We start from the raw sequence: 19,611 nt of genomic DNA, 5'->3' as shown, positions 1-19,611 counted from the left end.
ACTGTTTATAGACCCTTGAAATTTTTCTTCATATTCATTAGTTTATGTAGTTTGAATAAAAATGGGGTAGAGGATAACAAAACCAAACAACTTCTATGACATTGTGTGTGCTATAATGAGGTTACCAGGATCCCAACTCACTGTGGCTTTTTTCATTTCCCTCATTACTCTCGAAAAAGCAGGGGAGAGGAAGGGACTCAAGTGAGAGGTACATAAACTACGACTTGGGCATTCTTTACCTTCCCTTTCCAAAATTCTCTTTAGCTTCCTATATACTCACTCTTTGTTTTCCCCAGGGCACCCGCTGACTTTATGTTTGTTCTACAGTTATCTAAGCCTGTGTGGCCCAACTTTCAAAGTTATTCTTCAATCCTTTCCCCTATCTTAAACAAAATATTTCCTTAGTTTTTGATTTTAGGAAACCAATTGATTAAAGTACATTAAAACCTTTATTTTTTAAAAAGTCTCTTTTAAAAGCAGCATAATGCTTGAAACTTAAGTTCTCATAATTCTTTTATTACATTTTTAATATATATATTTTTTGTAGTTATAGATGGACAGAATGCTTTTATTTTATTTATTTTTATGTGATGTTGAGATTGAACCCAGTGTCACACGCATGCTAGGCAAGTGCTCTACCACTGAGCTACAGCCCCAGCCCAATAATGTTACATTTTGTAATATGCTATATTTTCACTATTACTTCTTCTGCAGTATAATGACAGTTTGGTTGGTGACTCCAAGTTCCAATTGGATTTCTTTCATAACTGTAATCAATAGCCCTAGTGGCCACTTATCCTTAAAATCCTAGAGAAACTTTCCTTTTACCTAGGGTTGACGCTCAGGTCCTCTGAATAAGCAATAATAGCTTTCAAAATATTTGAAGAATGAGATCCATGGCTTTAAGATGAATCTATTTGTTCCCATAAAATAGCATCTCTCATAATGGAAAGTAAGGAAAAGAATAGGGGTTGCACTTATGACAAACATGAGACCTGTGTGGCTCTACATTTTACACTTGGCGGACATTTCTAATTCTGCTATCCTTTCCACTTATCTGTGAGGTAGCTTCAGAATTCTCATCAATTTAATAATACAGGCAGCCACTATCAATTAACTGGAATTGAAGTAAAATTGAAAATAAATCTGTGATTAAGGGACTTCCTGGATGTTCTAGAAGTGGTAACATATTAGGGAAGGGAGTGGAGTCATGTGTATGAAAGGGAGGGAGATTCTGGGCCACCAAATATCCTTTCTCTGTTTACTTGCCCGAGCTAATCATGTCCCCATATGACCAAATGTTGATTGTAATAAAAAAATTAACCTTAGCCATTTTAATATACTGTGTGTAAATACATCTCAAGGTAATACAAAATTATAACAATCATACATAAATTAAATATGTCAGATTATGTTTGCTGTATATTTTATTTCACTCTTAAAACTGTTCAGATTTGTTCAGTCATAGTCTACTGCTCATAGCTCAAGAACTCACAATTTTAAAAAAGTCAGAATAAATGAACATTGGTTAAAAACTTTGGAGGTGAAGAGCTTCCATCAGCAATATACACTTAAAAATGGCAGCATGCATCTGTCCTTCCTGCCCTTGCTTGTCACACCTCAATCTATGGATACTAGGTGGAAAAGGTAGAACACACTGGTGATCTTCCCACTTCTTTTGGTCATTATGACTAAGTCAGTTGGCACACAAGTGAAGATCTCCCATAGTCTGTTTCCACTGAATGCCGTTTAAGTCAAACAAGGTTGCTGACCCCTCTTGGCTAGGCTCAATTCTCTTGCTCCAGAAGAAGGAAGATAGGGATAAAAGAGAAGAACTTTTTCAGTGGGCCAGTAGGAAGACAGGCGAGGTATAGCAAGTCTAGTGCAAAGACAGGTGATCACAGTGTTGTAGAGAGGTAGCTGTGTAGTGAAGAAGCCAGCTCTGGAAAACAGTGAAACAAGGGAGGAATTCCAGGACACAGCTGGGCAAAAAGGAGAAGCCAGGTCCAAACCACACAGATAATCCACAATGTGGCTAATCCATTCATAATTTAGTGATAGTATGGTTTTAAATATTTCTTCAATTGGCTATCTCCTACGTGTCCTTTAAGACTCAACTCAAGTGTCACCTCTTCCAGTAAGCATTCTCTGAACCCCCACTCTGATTTTGATGCCAATCCAATGTGTTCCCATATCATCCTAGATTTAACTATTACCACTGTACCACAATCATTTACTCAATTATTTCCCCCAATAGACAGAAGACTCTTTGAGACAGGGGTCACATCTTATTTGTATTTTTGTTCTCGGTGCCTAGCATATAGTAGGAGCTTAATAAATGAACACATACAGATACATACCTAGTGCTTAACACTAATTATAGCTCATTTAAAATATTTTTCTTGGTGCCAACTGATCTCATCTTTCATATACTTTTAAAATATAAAGAAAATAACTTGCTCTACTAGATTCTAGATTATTAAGAATTAAGGTTACTGTGCTCTTGTTGACCCCCTGAATTATGAGACAAACACATAAATCTACCTTTTAAATTCTTTTTTTGAAAAAGTTATGTGATACTTACATTCAAAAGCTTCATCACTATCATTATCTTCATCTGAACTGATTTCAGCATATTTTGGCTTTTCATTTACTGTGCTACGCTTGCGTTTGTTCATTTTCACACGTTCACAAAGTGGCATGGTGGATTCAATTTCTGCCAGGAGTTCAGGGGGTAATTCTTTTAACACTGATTGATCTATACTACCTATTAATGAAAGGTAAGAAAAAATTTAAATCTGAATATAAAAGAAATATTTTAACCAAATTAATATAATAAAAACAAAATATTAGTATTTGTTTTATAAATCACCTTTTCATTTTAATAAAATGGTTTTGCATTTACAATTATAATACTCTTAGCCCTAAACTGATAATACAATTTATGTGTGTATGAGGCATATTACTATAATAATGAATGGTAGTTACATCATCAATTTTTGATAAAATGGTTTCATTTATTCACACTGATTAAAAAAGCTTTTTGAAACTAGAGATCCACTGGAGTTAAATGTATACAACTTAGCAAATTCAAGTCTGTTAGAAAATTAACTTCATATTTCCTTATAAAAGAGTAAAGACAAAATAAAAATATTTTAACATATTACAATAAGAAGCATTAACATACTACTGAATGCTGTAACATATATATATATAAGCATACACATATTTCTGTTTAGAAATAATTTATTATCATCTTCCTGACAGTTTCAAAATAAAACAGAAATAGCAAAAGCTATTTATTTGGAATAATTCATCCTTAATGACTACTGAAAAAGACAAATTTAACTTACTTCACTTATTTATGTAAACCTTTTGAAGGGAAGTATAAAAATAATGTCTTACCTCATAAATTTTATGAATTTGAAGCAAAGAATGTCTTAGTGGTTTACAGCAGAAAATATAAGCAACTTATAATCGACATTAAAACTATCCTTAACACTCAAATAATGTTCACATAAATAATAAAAAAGAAAGAAAAATACTTATCAATTAAGATATATTTCAAAAGTCTCAAGAATAAACATATAATTCAAGAAAAGGAATGCAACATATTAATCTCAATGGAAGACTAAACCCTCTTTATTCTTTTGAAGGTTTTACTGAATATAATGGAGTTTCAGCAACTTTCAGTCTTCTGTTCTTCTAAGGACATGCAATTTTACCCAACAAAGATGCAATACTGGTGACTGCTACTATTCTAAAGACTTCACTGCTGAGAATCTTGTCAAAAAATTTGAGTTTAACTTATCTTGTGTCATTTTCAACTCATGCAATATTTCTTTGAATTGGCTTAACAAAATTTTATCAAGAAGAGCCTTTTTTTAGAATAATGGTATAGGTAAAAGAAATTAACTGGAGCTTTGCATTGTCACTATTTTTCAGCCCCAAACCAAACACACTCTGCATCTAACTTAAGAGTCTTCAATGCTCTAAACACGTCTAATTTAGTGTGTATGTGTAATTGGAATGAACCCAGGGGCAATTTACCACTAAGCTACATCACCAGTTCCTTTGTTTTGAGACAGGGTCTAAGTTGCTAAATTGCTATATTTGCTATATTTGCTAAACTGCTGAGGCTGGCCTCAAACTTGCAATCTGCCTGCCACAGCCTCCCCAACTGCTGGGATTACAGGCATGTACCACTGTGCAGGGCTAAGTATGTTTTTGATGAAAGAATCAATTCATAATTTCTTGCATTCACTTACACATGTACTTCTTGTATAGTTCCTGAATTGCCACATGTAGCCTTTAGTCCATTCCCATTTATTTATTTATTTATTTATTTATTTATTTATTTTGGTGCTAGGGATTGAACCCAGGGTCTCTTCTTGCATACTAACACACATTTCACCACTGAGCTACTCTCAAGCCACCAGCAAAGAATTTATTTAAAAGATTTACCCAACTGGTTGCTTTTCAGAGATTAAATTCAGATCACAAAAGTATACTGACTTGATACTAATATGCTAGAATTAATAACATCCTGCAGATACGCAAGACTTTGATTGCTGAGGATCGAACTCAGTGACCCATGCATGCTAGGCGAGCAATCTACCACTGAGCCACAACCCCAGCACTTTTTTTTTTTTCCAAAGGAGCCGTCAATTGGCTTGGTGTCGTGGCATTTCTGTATCCTCCTCCCTTCTACTAGTGATGGTCTAAAATTTGGGGGCCAACAGAGGTGAGGCAAGAACCTCACCCCCCCACTGGCACCAAGGATATTTGGGGGCCAACAGAGGTGAGGCAAGAAACCTCACCCCCCCACTGGTGCATAGGCCTTTCCACAAGCTTGGCTGAATGCTGGACCGGTAGTCAGTGACGGGTTGATCTGATTGCAGTGGATTCAACCTAAGACAGGAGGCTGACGCCTAAAGGTCAGTTTTCCCATGACGGGTAAGAACCATATGTTGAATTGGACAACCTACCAGGCACGGTCCTTAAGCCACATTGCTTGTTGTTTAATTAATCAGAAGGGGGGAGATGCTGAGGGCCATTACCAAGTAGGAAATTTCCTTGCCAGCGTACCCCATGTTAATTTCGCTGTTGACATTGCATGTTAGGTGACCCTGCCCAAGGACGAGGGTGGATCCAGGATTAGGGTGTATCCTGCAGTTTGAGGAAGTATCCCAATCCTTGGGTTTAGGGCGTTCCCGGTTTAAGACAAGTTTAAGGCGTTCCCAGTTTAAGACCTTGGATTTTAGGGAAGTTCGATGTTGAGGATTATTGCTGCTGGAATTAGGGCGTTCCTGCTGCCTAAGCTCCTGTTGAACTCTGGTGAGATTCAGAGAGCATTTTTGGGAAATAAGCCTCGTGGAGTAGGTGATTTGGGTGGCAGGAGAACTGGGATTGCGAGAGAACGTGTGTGGAGGCCGGTGTGAGTTCGAAAATAAAGAATTGCTGTTTGAATCTACAAAGCTGTGTGGTGGCTCGTGATTCTGTGCCCAGCCAAGACTGCGGCTCCTTTGGAAAAATTGCGTCACTGGTGACACCATCAGCAAAGATATGCCAGCATTACCACAATTAACATGGGGTGCGCTGGCAAGGAAATTTCCTACTTGGTAATGGCCCTCAGCATTTGATTTCTTCTTTCTCTCTTCTTACAAAAGTTTTTTTTTTTTTTAATTTTTAATATTTATTTATTTTTTTTAGTTCTCGGTGGACACAACATCTTTTTGTTGGTATGTGGTGCTGAGGATCGAACCCGGGCCGCACGCATGCCAGGCGAGCGCGCTACTGCTTGAGCCACATCCCCAGCCCCACAAAAGTTCTTTACAGCAATCAAAAAACAAGAAAGGCAACCTGAGTCTTCTATCTAATAATGCAAGTATCAGTAGTTTATCCTCCTTCTCTAAATTAACAAGAATACGATGATATTTAAGAACACAATATTCTCTCTTAAACCCTGTGCAACTTTGAAAGTTACAGGAACATAATTCAGTAATCAAACTTTCCCCCTACTCCAAAAGATGACTTGACTTTGGAAAAAACCTGAAAATCTTGTAATGGTTAATGTCTCTCAATGTACTGTCCTCTAAAAGTGAACCCTGCTTCATTTTGAATCAAACTGTTTATTCCAGAAACGTATACATTTCCTGAACTAATCGCACCCTTTCTCTCTCTCTCTCTTTTTTTTTTTTTTTTTGGTACCAGGGATTGAACTCAGGGGCACTCAACTACATCCCCAGTCTTTTTTTGTTTTGTTTTGTTTTTTAAATTTAGAGACAGGGTCTCACTGAGGTGCTTAGCATCTCACTTTTGCTGAGGCTGCCTTTGAACTTGCAATTCTCCTGTCTCAGTCTCCCTAGCCACTGGGATCACAGGCATGCACCACTGTTCCTGGCTGCATCCTTTCTTTTTATGAAGTACTTTACAAGTGGACTCAGATCTCTTGATTGCAAAGGGTAAGAAATAAAATAACTTTCTAGAAACTCAGAATGCTAGTGCTTTATGATTACCTTTTCACTTCATTTCTTTTGTCCCAGCTACTTTATTCTTTAAAGCAGTTATATCAATTATTACAAATTTTTATGTTATTCGCTTGATGGATAATGCCATTTTGTCAGTTTTGTGAAATAGCACATTATCAACTTTTATAAATATATTCCATTACATAAATAAATACAACATTACATTCTGACAGTAGTAAGACCAAACACACATGTACTCTTAGATGTGTGACATTTTAGCAATCTTGGATTTCTAATGTAAATCACTCATAGTGGCAAATTTGCCAGACTATTTAAAATACAAGTCTTTGAGAGACTTAAATTCCCAAAGATTCACTGATTTGATAAATAACAGTGTGTTTTGTTTTTTTAAATAGAAAACAACCATGAGATTAAAACAAATTACTCTAATTAACAAACCTTTGGGGACTAAACTATGAGTCAGTTTGAACAGTTTGAAACTAGTCAAACCTCACATAAATCTCCAAATTTTATAATCACATACACACACACACACACAAGTTGGGCTGGCATATGTTTCAGTGACATTCCTTCCAGTAACTGCCTCATATAACACAGGAATATCATCAAACCAATCTGTAACTCCAACTAGAGGTAAACAAGGGCAACAAAAAGAAAAAATTAATAGTACAGATAGTCAATGTGCTCTTCTTGTGGTCCTAAATGAATATTGTTTGAAAACTTTTTTTTTTTTTTTGGGGGGGGGTAACAAATAGTACCTAAATGTAAAACAACTACTTTTTTGAAAATACCAAGAGAGTGTACATCCAAAGACTATGAACTACTATTGACCCAGTCCTGAAAAATAGTAAAATTTGAGAAACAAACAAAAGACAGCAACCTGAAGAGAAGCTAAAAAAAAATGTGGGGTTAAACTATGAGACCAGGGATGGTCTTTCCACAGGGACCCCAATATTCCTAAACTAGGGTTAGAGAGGAGGATTGTGCACCAGGAAGTGAAATCCTCAGTGAATGCAGAGACATGGATCAGTGAATAAAAATTCTGAAGTCACAAAATGTTGGCCTCCAAGGAAGAACTCTGACATATGTATCTGAAAAATTATTTGGTAAAAACAATAGAAAACTAGGAGAAAGAAGATAGCACATTTTGGTACTAAGGTTCACATGTTGAGTGAAAATTAAGTGAAATCATTTCTATGGTAATATTAATAATCATCCAAGTAATAAGAAAAAGGATCTCTTCAGAATTGAGGTGGTCATACCTTAATTTAAGGTAGCACGGGATCAGGTATTATATCATGAAGAAGAGTCAGAAAACAATTAAGAGGGATTTACATTTTATATGATGGTTCAGGATAACTGCAAGTACAGCATGATGAGATAATATGGTTTAAAGTTGTCTTACTTTTGACCAAAAAAAGCAGAGATCCCAGTTACTGGCTGGAAACCTAATAATGCTTGCTTAGGATTACAAAAATAAATTTTTTAATTAAAAAAAATAGAAGCTAAAGAAACAAGCATTCTTCTGTAGCTGACAGAGGTGTTCAGGGTCAAATCTATAGCTATTTTCTCTTTCTGGTGGTATTGGGAAATATTCCCGGAACTAATACAAAGAATCACAATAATCTATTAATTCGCCAGTTTTTAAATTTTAGCAAGTAATTTTCAAGGTGTCACTGAAACAAGTTGTGGAATCAATTTTGTGGTATTGTTAATGTGTTTATGTGTGTATATTAGAACACAACATACATTTTCTTTCTTTCCAAACATCATTAAAAATTTTTTTTGAAAGTCCTTTAAACTTCATTATTTACTTCTCTCACATAGGAATTAATTCATATTTAAAAGATTTTTCTAGGTCAATCTAACTCAAAGTGTGGGCTTTAGTCAATGTTGTTAAGCTAAAGGTTCAATGAAAGATAATTTGATTAACGTGTTCAAAATTAGTCTGATTTGATTTTACTCATCATAACTTGATAGAATTTGGTTACCTTCTATCAGAGAGCTTATTTATCTACAACTATAATTGTGATGTAAATGTTGATATGAATGTTCATTAAAATAAAACCCTGGGTTACTTAGAATTATAAAATTTTTATGCAAATCTTAGAAAGCACTATACCCATCCTTTAAAAAAAAATAACTCTTGACTTAGGATCATTATTGAAAAGATCCAGTTTTCCACTATGTTGTACATTCTATAGAAGTTAACTGTAATACACAAGCCTACTTGAGACTATTTTAAATGATCCAGGCTTTGCCTCCAACTTCGTAGGTTTGCTTATACTGCACCAGAGCGGTCATTTCTAGGAGCTATTTAATGTCTACGTGAAAGGTGTGGAGAACTGTTAAGTAGATATTATGAATTTATTAACTATTTTAGAGAGTTATACGTATTAGCATTATGTACTTCCTATATCTCATTTTGGGAAACGAGATATACATCAATATACTATCAACTATGTACAGAACATGTTAAAGTTGTGTAGAATTCAGAAGAAATGGAGTCAAGGATAAAGAAATTCACAAGTGATGTTTATCCTAATTATTTTAATCAATCTGATCAAGTATTAAAATGTATTATTAGGCAAAGGTAGAATGCTTTCCTAATGTGTGAGGTGCTGGGTTGATCAAAATAAGTTAAAAAATAAAATGTCGGGCTGGAGTTGTGGCTCAGTGGTAGAGCACTTGCCTAGCATGTGTGAGGCAGTGGGTTCAATACTCAGCACCACATATTAATAAATAAAATAAAGGTCCTTTGACAACTAAAAAAAGTAAAATAAAAAATAAAATGTCATTAGCTATTCAATGGACGGACTACTATTACATTAGGTTGGATGTGTACAGAATTATAGTGCTTTCTGAAAAAACATCTTCTAACCATATCAGTTCATATTTTCTGATAGCTTTATTAAAACATTGATATTTAATATTAACCAATCTTGTCATCATATTTCTCCATTGTACTCTAAACATCATTCAAATGTTTTTGTTTCCTAAACTTGCCATGTTTCCCCCCCACACTCTTGTTCTCAAAATGTGTGATCCCTAGGAACCTCCTCCTTAACAGCTTCTACATTGTTACCATATAACAACTTAAGAACTATATAGTTACCTATATCTTTCATGAAGTCATATACTTGATGTAGTCATAACTGTATTGTGTTTGCAGTATCTAGCAGTGTTAGGGATGCTGAAGATGTTTAGAAATATTTGCTGAATACTTAATGTAAGTCTAGAATGAATATGTGGTCTTACAAGAAATTTTTCCAGATGAAAATTCTTTCTGATATCCTGAAGTCAGTTCTTAGTTATTCTATATTAAATTAGAGAAGTATTCCCATTAGGAGAAAAGTATTATAAATATTTCAAAATTAACAAACTTAAAATATTTTAAAAGCAATTTAAATCTGAATAAATTATACTCTTATGTGTTTATTATATGTATAATAATGTTAGCAATTAATATACCTCCACTATGTAAAGGTGAGTACTTAGTAATACTAATTATCCTGCTAAAAATATATATATGGTTAATTTCATACTACAATTACAAATATTGAATAAGAACTACAAAATAACAAAATAATATAGTTATCACATTCAGCTATATAAAACTTCGATTTTATATCAGGCTTAGTAAAAACAACTTTGTGATATCAAATTTTTCCCAATAAAGATTACAGCATATTTCTTAAAGGCATTTACTACAAGAAATGGAGACTACTACTACTAGTAGTTGGAAGGAAGGGGGGAGGGAACAAGAGAAAATGGTTTCATTGGATATAAAGATATTTTGAGACACTATGAAGTATCTAAAAAAAACAGTCAAGTTATTAAGGTTTGTAAATACTGATGTTAAGCTGTTAACAACATCTATAGATGATAATCACACTGGTCTTCAAAGATCTCATAAACTTTAGAGTAATAATCTGATAAAACTTTAACAATGAAGTATTTTTTGGCATTTAATATACTGACTGAAATAGAACAAAAGGTGTTTTAAAAATTTAAAAGGTTTCTTAAAAGATTATTTTTCTCCCTCACCACCAAAGGGAATAAACAAGATGATGTAAAAAGAGAATGGGACTGATATGGAGCCCATCATGGAAAAGCTGCAGATCAAAATTCATAAATGGAAATAAATAGACATGAATGAGTGGGTTTCCTTTGGATCTTAACAAAAATGAGGTAGTTGACAGGATGAAAAAGTTATTACAAAGTTTAAAGATCAGGAACTTCAAGGTTAAATAGCTCTTACACTAGTGTGTATAGGTGGGAACACAAGAGATGAGTGAACAATTTTAATCTTCACACAAAAGCTTTTTCAAACATGGCAGCACCATCATCTCGGCTCATTCAATAGACATTTAATATGCTCTTTTCTATGAGGTTTTAGATTACATACTAGGGATAGAACCATATCACCACAGAATGAAATAAAATGTTAAATTACTTTACATCTAATATGCTACAAAAGACAGAATAAATAAATTAGACGTCATAAATCTATACCCCTACCACACATTCAAAATTTATCATCTTAAAGTATATTCAAGGATTTTATATTACACTGAAGAATGAATATTTAATATATGCACATCAAGTAAAATACTTAAAGATGGAATTTTATGGCTCTTTAAAGAAAGGGAACCTACTCAGAATTTTGGCCCAAGGAATCAACCATAAAAGTATCCTAGTAATAAGCAGACTAAAAAACAAAACAAAACAAAACAAATTCATTAGCAAAGAAAATCCCAAGTAATGGGATTTATTACAAAGGGTCATCAATCCATAACTATGCTTCATATATAAGTACTAAAAAAAAAATCCCCACAATCATTTAACTCATGATTGCTAACACAGTAGCAGAGCTCTTTTTTTTTTTTAAGCAGAGATCTAAATACAACAAATTATAACATTACTTAAAAAAAAAAAAATACAGTTCCTAAGACATAAAGCCAAAGTCATCTCAGCTGGCTTCATGAAGTAAACCTAACAACTTACATAATGTTTTTTATGAAGAGATCTCTATATTATAATTGCACATAAATTAATATCTGTGTATATACACACAAAATGCACATGTACACAGATGCATACCACTCTAATAGGCAGACACGTAGTCTAAATACTAACATGAGATATTAGGTATACACATTTCCATTAAAAATACACTTAAGAGAAACACGTCAGTACTAAAAACACATTTTCATAGGTAATAGAATTACAAGTGAACAAACCATGAGAAATAATAGTCTTTACTAATTAGGAGATATATTAATTTCCTTATTTTTTTAAAGCATTTATAAATGACTCTTTGTTAGAACAGAGCTTAGAAAGCAAGGCTAGTATAAGCTGACAGAGGGCAGGGAGAGAAAAATGGTCCAGATCAAGGAAACAAGAGGGTACCACTTTCCATTTTTCAACTGACTCTTCTAAAATTTATAACTATGCTCTTTATAAATATAATATATCCCTAAACTTTCACTGAAAAATGTAAATAAAACCTTCATATAATTATGGTGCTAGCTTCCACATCCTATAATATCTTTTATATTAACAAGTAATTTTGAAAAGACACATTCAAGTTAAATAACATGAGGTCATTTTTTTCATTTTTAAAAGAAAAACAAAGTGAATTAACACGGAAAAAGTTCATGTTTAATAAAGACCAAGTAAAAAATAAAAAGATTAGCTATAAGTCACTTCTTTGAATAAAGAGTTCTTTATAATACAATGTTTTTGGTAGACAAGCTACAATAGTATGCTACAAAAATAATAATCATTATACTTATGTATCTGCTAAAATATTATAGGTGATAGACAATTCTGTTTTCTATGATGATGCCAATCTTCTCTATTTGTGCTGAACAATACAGTCATCAATAGCCACATGTGACTACTGAAGAAGTGAGTCTTTCAACTTAATTTAAATTAATTTGAATTTAACAGCCAAAGACGCTATGACTACCATGCTGGACAGTGTAAATCTAGATTTCCTAAGTTCATAAAGTACAAGTCCTTAGTGTAACTCTTTCATACAATGAAAAGTTAATATTAACTTTCAGTTAAAACTATGTTTCAATTTGCTTAAAGTATTAGACTCCATGGGCTATAGTATCATAAGATAAGTCCTTGTATTTTAAATGTGAGTACAGAAAGGAACATAAAATTATATTTACTGTACAAATTGCTATTATATTCTCAGCACTTACAATTCTGTCCCCATACCCAAAATAATTGTATTCAAGCAACCAGAGAATTTCATCCAAAAATCATGCAAAAATAACACTAACTCTACCTCAACGAATTTAACAATTTAACCAAATTTATGAGGCAAATATCATTTTCTATTACCTTTGCGTAAAATAGGGAAAACTATCCTTCTGTTGCTGCTGCAGCAGTACTGGGTAATGACCGAACTACAGCCCCAGAATTTAAAAAATTCTAATTTGTGACAGGGTCTCCTTAAGTTGCCCAGGCTGGCCTCAAACTTGTGTTCCTCCTGCTTTAGCCTCCCAGGTAGCTGGGATTACAAGCATGCATCATTACACCCAGCTAAAACTATTTCGAAAATAACCTTATATACAATTTTCTAAATTATGCAACTTCAAACTATTCATGATAATTAAATCAGAGAGAATTCCATAAAAAATATTGTAAGACAATTTCCTTAAAATAATTTATATTAGTTGTTATATACCACATAGCTTTACTGTGAGATACTAGATATTAAAATTCAACTCACTCCCTCATTGCAAAATGGAGTATCTCTACAGTCAAAGGAACTTTTGGGAGAGTTAAACATTTATTCCAATACATCAGTCACTGGATTAAGAAGTAACTTTCAGAAACATCTGAAACTAAACATTGAAAGAACTTATCTCTATAACTAAATAGAGATAAAATTAATTACTATTAGAGTAGTTCATGTAGGGGTGAGAGAAGAAAAAGTTCATTGAGAACTTTTTATCTGTATTCCTGAAACAGTCTACTATTGTTTTATATAAAGGTTCTATTTTCATGTAGTAGTGCTTTAATTTATATAGATTTTCATTGTTTGAAACTTAGTAACTTTCAAACATAAAGCTGATTAGAATACAAATGACATCAGAAGTATTCTTACCTTTATTTGACTTTGTAGGCTTATTCTTCATAGACTTAAGGGAACTTCTTGATTTATCCTCTCTATCTTTAATTAGTTTCTGAACATCATCCAAAGACAGTTTTTGCAGAACCACCACAGGCTTAGCTCCTTTATTAAGATCTTCAACTAATCCCATTTTTTCTACTTTGTCTTTTTGCTCTCCTTTCAAGTCCATTTTCTTTGTCTCCTGAGTAATATTGCCATCTTTATCCCTCTTGATTTTTGGAATGACAAAATTTTTCAATGCACCAGACCTGCCCCCCAACAAATAACTTGGAAATTCTGCCTTATTGTCAGGGTGTGCTTTATTACCATCTACTTTACTTCTGTTACCTTCTGTCCTTTTGTCATCTTTACTATTTGGTGATTTAAAACCAGGTTTATCAGGTCTTGATTTATTAGAATCTCCTTGTTTAACACGAGGACTGTCAGGTCTTGATTTTTGTTCCCCAGAAGATGGTCTTTCCCTTGAGTCCCCTGATTCATGCCTGTGTTTTCTTTCTAGTTTATCAGTTTTTGAACCATCAGTTTTAATGCCATGTTCATTTCTACTAGAGGATCTCAATGTTTCTGGTCTTCGTATCCTAGACTGATCCCCTCGATGTCGTTCTGACTCACCCCTGTCATCTGATTTTTGTTTACTATCATGGTCACGTCTTAGCGACTCAGAAATTGATCGCCCATCAGGTCTCTGCTTTAAGGCTTCAGCTCTTTCTGATTTTACCCGAGGTGAATCAGATTTAATATCCTGTTTATGTTTTGACACTTCAGGTTTTTTCTCTGCTGATGGCTTTCCAGAATCCCTCCTATTTTCATGCCTGTGTTTTGGTGTTTCAGGCCGGCCTTCATTTTTTTGCTTTGGAGTTTCAGGCCGGCCCTCACCTTTCTGCTTTGGAGTTTCAGGCCGTCCATCACCCTTCTGTTTTGGGGTTTCAGGACGCCCATCACTCTTTTGTTTTGGAGTTTCGGGTCGACTTTCACCCTTTTGCTTTGGGGTTTCAGGTCTTGATTTTGTTGTTTCTGACCTGCCATTGTTTTGTTTGTTGTCATTTGGTTTTGTGTCAGAGAGTCTATTTTCACTCTGTTTAGGTTCAACTATGGTGCTCTCATTTTGTTTAGGTTCGATAGTTCTGCTCTCATTCTGTTTAAGTTCTTCTGTTTGGGTCTCAATTTTAGTTTCTAACTTACTTTCACTTGATTTTGTCTCCACCAATCGGTTTTCATTTGGTTTAGATTCTGATAACCTACTTTCGTTTTGTTTTATTTCACTTTTAGGAAACTCAGGATCAGACTTTTTTTTAGGTGTTTCAGGATGGTTTTCTGGTGTAGATTTAAGATTTCCAATAATATCTTCCTGAAGAACAGAAACGGGTGCATCATTACATTGTTTTATTTCTTCAGGCTTTTTTATGGAGTCTGAATCCTGAGTTATAGAAGCCTGAGAGTCCACTCTTCCTGCCTGATGAAGATCAATGCTAACCATTAATGCTGGCCTTGACCCATTTCCCGTAGAACCCGTCTCCTGAGAAGCTGGTCTATTACCTCCTGTAGCACCCCCAGCCTCCTGTGGGTAAGAATCTTGTTTTCTTTTTTTCAAAGGCTTATCTGAAATTTAAAGATAAATATTCAGTATCAGTAATAGACATATTCTTATCCTATTAAAAACCTATGGATTTTGACTATCTTTTTAAGTCATATTTTCAAAAAAATATAGAGAATGCAAAAGTAAATATGTATATATAAAATAGTAAGCATGAATGACATAATACTTTTTAAATAAATAAAGGTTTAAGGGAATCTTCATGCTTGCTGGACTTCAACAAATATTAATGACTCTCATTTAAAAAAGCATACTTTTTAAGTATGTAAGTACAAAGATTTAAAAGAACAGAATTTATAATATATCAAAAACAAATGCACACTTATGTTCATGTATGTTAAGTATAAACCAGATTCTTTATATAAGAAAAAAGATAACCAGTTACAAAGCATACATTCTCACTTAAGGCAATTTAAACTGTTAACCACAAATGATTAAGAACCACATATCTATCCATATACCAAACAGGAAATACACTATATATGTAAGTATGGAAAAGAATGAAACAAGAAAACATAAACCATGCCAATGAAAAAAGGTTAATGAAGAAAGTAAGAAAAAAGTTTAAAAATCAATAATCTGTCATTAACTTCTGATTCAGAATTCAAAGTCTTCAAGTTGTTAATAAAGTAGGTGGAGTTCAAAAATTAACACACAGTATTACATAGAAGCTAAATTTAGAATAAGGAAACAACATAAACCATAGGTATCAACTTAAGTATGTAAGAACTTTTAAGATAAACTCTGTCTTAATTTTTTTTATTTTTGTCCAGTGACAAAAATACTTCTGACTTTTCAACAAAAATTTTTGTGGGTTTATATACTGACCTCAGAAAGAAAGAATTGGAGTATTCTAAAATGTAAGGACAAACACACACATAATCACAAATCCACACTGCAATAAAGTGTTATAGTATTTTTTTAAGTTATATATTTCTGTGCAGGATTGTACTTCTGACTCCAGATTGCTATGTCACTTGCTATAAATTGAGTATTTAGTTAGTCCTTAAGCATAGTTACATTTTAATATATTAAAGTATTTGCCTACTTTACTTGCTGAACTGCTTGACTGTTTTTAAAAGTCAATAAAAAAGGAATGTCCAGATTCTTTTATGACATTGACTAAGGTGATACATCATTTAAGGAAACAGTATCACCAAGTTAGAAGTTAAACTGAAGAGTGAAAAGCAGCCCTTTATTGTTAGGAAACAAAGTTCAGGGGGAAAAAAAAAAAACCCAAAACTTAATGATACATGATTCTTTAATACACCAAAATTCTACTGTTTTGTTCTCAAAGTGAGAAGCAGCAGTTCAACCCAATTTAAAATCTAATCAAATGTAATTTACTTTGTGGGTGAAGATGTGTTTCAGTGGGTAGGATGCTTGCTTAGAAAGCGGGAGGACCTGAGTTTGATGATCTCATCCCCAGCACTACTAAAAAGGGAAAAACAATTCACTTTGGATATTTGTTAGTTATTTCTTATAAAACTAAACCAATCTACTCCTTCAGTCATCTAGAAGTCAAAATACCATCAAACATACTTCATTTCCAAAACAATTAATAATAATAATAACAATAATAAAGTATGCTATCATTAGATTATTTTCTAAAATTATAACATGGTAAGAATTTATATAAAGCTTTCTGCATCAATACTTAGGAAAAATACTCAGAATACTAAATTTATGTTTATAGAATGTTTTTTAAATGTCATAGAAAATACTTTAGGGCACACCAAATAATTACTAGCTTATAAATAGAATGCTCTATCACCATATACTCTTTACCTTAAACCTTTATGACAAGAACCCAGAAATTCATATAGTATAGCCCAAGACTTTATTTTTATGCAGTATGCTTTAGAAAGTCATCAAAATGGCAACCTAAGCATATTTAACAACTACAATGTTATTGGTTTCAGGCATCTGAAAATTTTTGCAAAGAAATGTGTGGCATATTCTTTTATTAATCCAAGTGAATTTTTTTTTAGAAAAATATTTAATAGCTCAGAAGGCTAATTTTGGGGGGGCACCAGGGATTGAACCAAGGGTTCCCTAGTCCTTTTTAATTTTTAATTTGAGACAGGGTCTCATTAAGTTGCTTAGGGCCTTACTAACTTGCTAAGGCTAGAGATCCTCCTGTCTCAGTCTTCCAAGATGCTCAGGTTGATTTTTAAATGATCAAAACATTTCAGAATTATCATTAACTTCATTACAATTTACCTCTTGCCATTAAGATGGAAATTGGGCAAGTAAGTCAATTTCAAAGAAATTATCAGGTTCAATCTATCTTAAACTATAGATCCTATGATTATTTGAATGAAAATATACAAAAGCATTTGTATGTAAGTAATGCATTAAGATTGAGAAAAACCTTAAACTTTTCCCCTACTATATGTAAGATATCCCTAAATACAAAGTTCTAATATTTCACCTATTGAAAAGTATTTCACCTTTTCTGTAAAATCAGGGAAATTTCACCATTTTATTGTAGGGATTCTTGGATATGTTAAAAGCACTCATTTCTGATTTACTTGGTCTGATTCAGTTGAATTTATTCCTATGAATTTACTCACTATGAATTTATTTCACAGTCTACATAAGTCACTTGTCTATTCACTTTTGTAATGTCTTCATTATATCATAACCGTCATCTAATAATGGAAAGCCATCTCTGTGAAGAATGATTTTAGTATTTGGGACACTGATTACCTTTAAGCCCTCTTCAGCATCAGGAAACTTAAGATTAGCTATCAGAATTTATATACGCCTAAAGAAAATGTAAACAAAAGGATACTACAACAATTGCCATCCAGATTCTGATATTTAAAAATAAGATCCACTCATATAGAAATTCTAAACAATTATGCTCATAAGAAATAAACTATCACTTAAAGACATTACATGTGATAACTGAAAGCACAATAATCATATACACAATAGCCAGTTAAGAAAAATGAAAACATCCCACACCTAATACAAAGTATAGGCTGAGTGAATCATCCTATTCTTGTCCAAAATCTCAGTCTCTTTATTCCAACTGATAGTAGGAAATACAGGTTGAGAATCCTTACCCAAAATACTTGGAACTAAAGTGTTTCCAATTTCAGTATTTTAGATTTTTGAATATTTGTATATACTTTCCCAGTTAAAGATCCCTTATCTGAAAATCTGAAATTTAAAATCCTCTGAAATCTGAAACTTAAAAAGTTTTGGATTTCAGAGCATTTTGGATTTCTGGATTAGGGATGCTTGATCTGTAATTTACTTCTTCTAAGGGTTATAGTGCAAGAGTATTATAACATTACAAAAATATTAGTAAAGCTATGCCATTCCTTGTACTTGCTAACATGGAAAGTGGACCTTGGAAAAGATGAAATAGGCAGATACACAAAGAAACTTCCTCTTTGACAAAAGAAAGCAGGAATTGTCAGCACATGAAGGAGTTATTAATGTCAATGACAGGTCATCCCAGAAGCAAAGATGATTAGCCCTTTAAAATTAATTTATATAATTACAGATGTTAATAGTATTAGCAAAAAGACTGATAAAAATGTCCTTTTGGACTATTATAACAGAGTATGTTACAGAATTACTGTATCAGTGTATACATAAGAACTGTCTAAAGAAGGAAAAAAAGGCCAAAGGGACAGAAATTTTCTAACAGCCAGAAAAGGGTCTCCTAAGTATGGAACCAGGGTATATTAGGTTCTTCTACAGCCTAGGTAAAAAGACTATTCTAGTCTCTTTCTTGAATTCCATAATTATCAGCTATGTTTGCTGAAGTTTTTCTTTTTTTTTTAAGTACTAGAGACTTACACAGTCTTGCTAAATTGCTCAGGGTGGCCTTAAACTTGTGATCTTTCTACCTCGGTCTCCTGGGTAGCTGGGATTATAGAAATGCATCACTGTGCTCAAGCTAAACTTTATAATCTTATTTATAAGATATAAAGTTTTTATTTCTGGTTACTGAAAGGAATATTTCTGATAGCATATAATATTGGCAAACAAACTCAAGACCCAAGAGCAGAGCTCTCAGTAAAATCATGTAGGTAAGTAGTCTTGTTTACTTATTTCTCATTGTGAAAAAAAAAAAAATTCTTAGTGCCACGTACACTAAATACATTAAAAGTCAATTTGGGGCTGGGATTGTGGCTCAGTGATAGAGTGCTTGCTTAGTATGTATGAGGCACTGGTTTGATTCTCAGCACCACATATAAATAAATAGTTCATTGACAACTAAAATACACACACACACACACACACACACACACACATAAAGTCAATTTGGAATTCAGTCCTAAAAAGTAAAAATAAGATAACCAATGATGAAGTATTTCATCGATCAAGGGCTGATTATAAAATTACTA

At 33.2% G+C, this 19,611-nt stretch overlaps 1 protein-coding gene across 2 annotated transcripts in view; it reads right to left on the bottom strand.

The window, feature by feature from the left end:
• Positions 1–19,611, bottom strand: part of NIPBL (NIPBL cohesin loading factor) — a 185,762-nt gene that overhangs the window by 62,455 nt on the left and 103,696 nt on the right. For both annotated transcript variants that reach the window (XM_081307128.1, XM_081307129.1), the window contains exons 10-11: positions 13,621–15,246; positions 2,585–2,767 (exon numbers count right to left, since the gene is read on the bottom strand). In XM_081307128.1, the coding sequence (XP_081163254.1) occupies positions 2,585–2,767; positions 13,621–15,246 (1,809 nt within the window). The remainder of the gene's footprint in view (positions 1–2,584; positions 2,768–13,620; positions 15,247–19,611) is intronic.

Source organism: Spermophilus citellus (assembly GCF_964194105.1).
Source record: "Spermophilus citellus genome assembly, chromosome: 1".
In the NCBI taxonomy this organism is placed as follows: Eukaryota; Metazoa; Chordata; class Mammalia; order Rodentia; family Sciuridae; genus Spermophilus; species Spermophilus citellus.
This window is presented reverse-complemented; position numbering and strand designations above follow the sequence as displayed.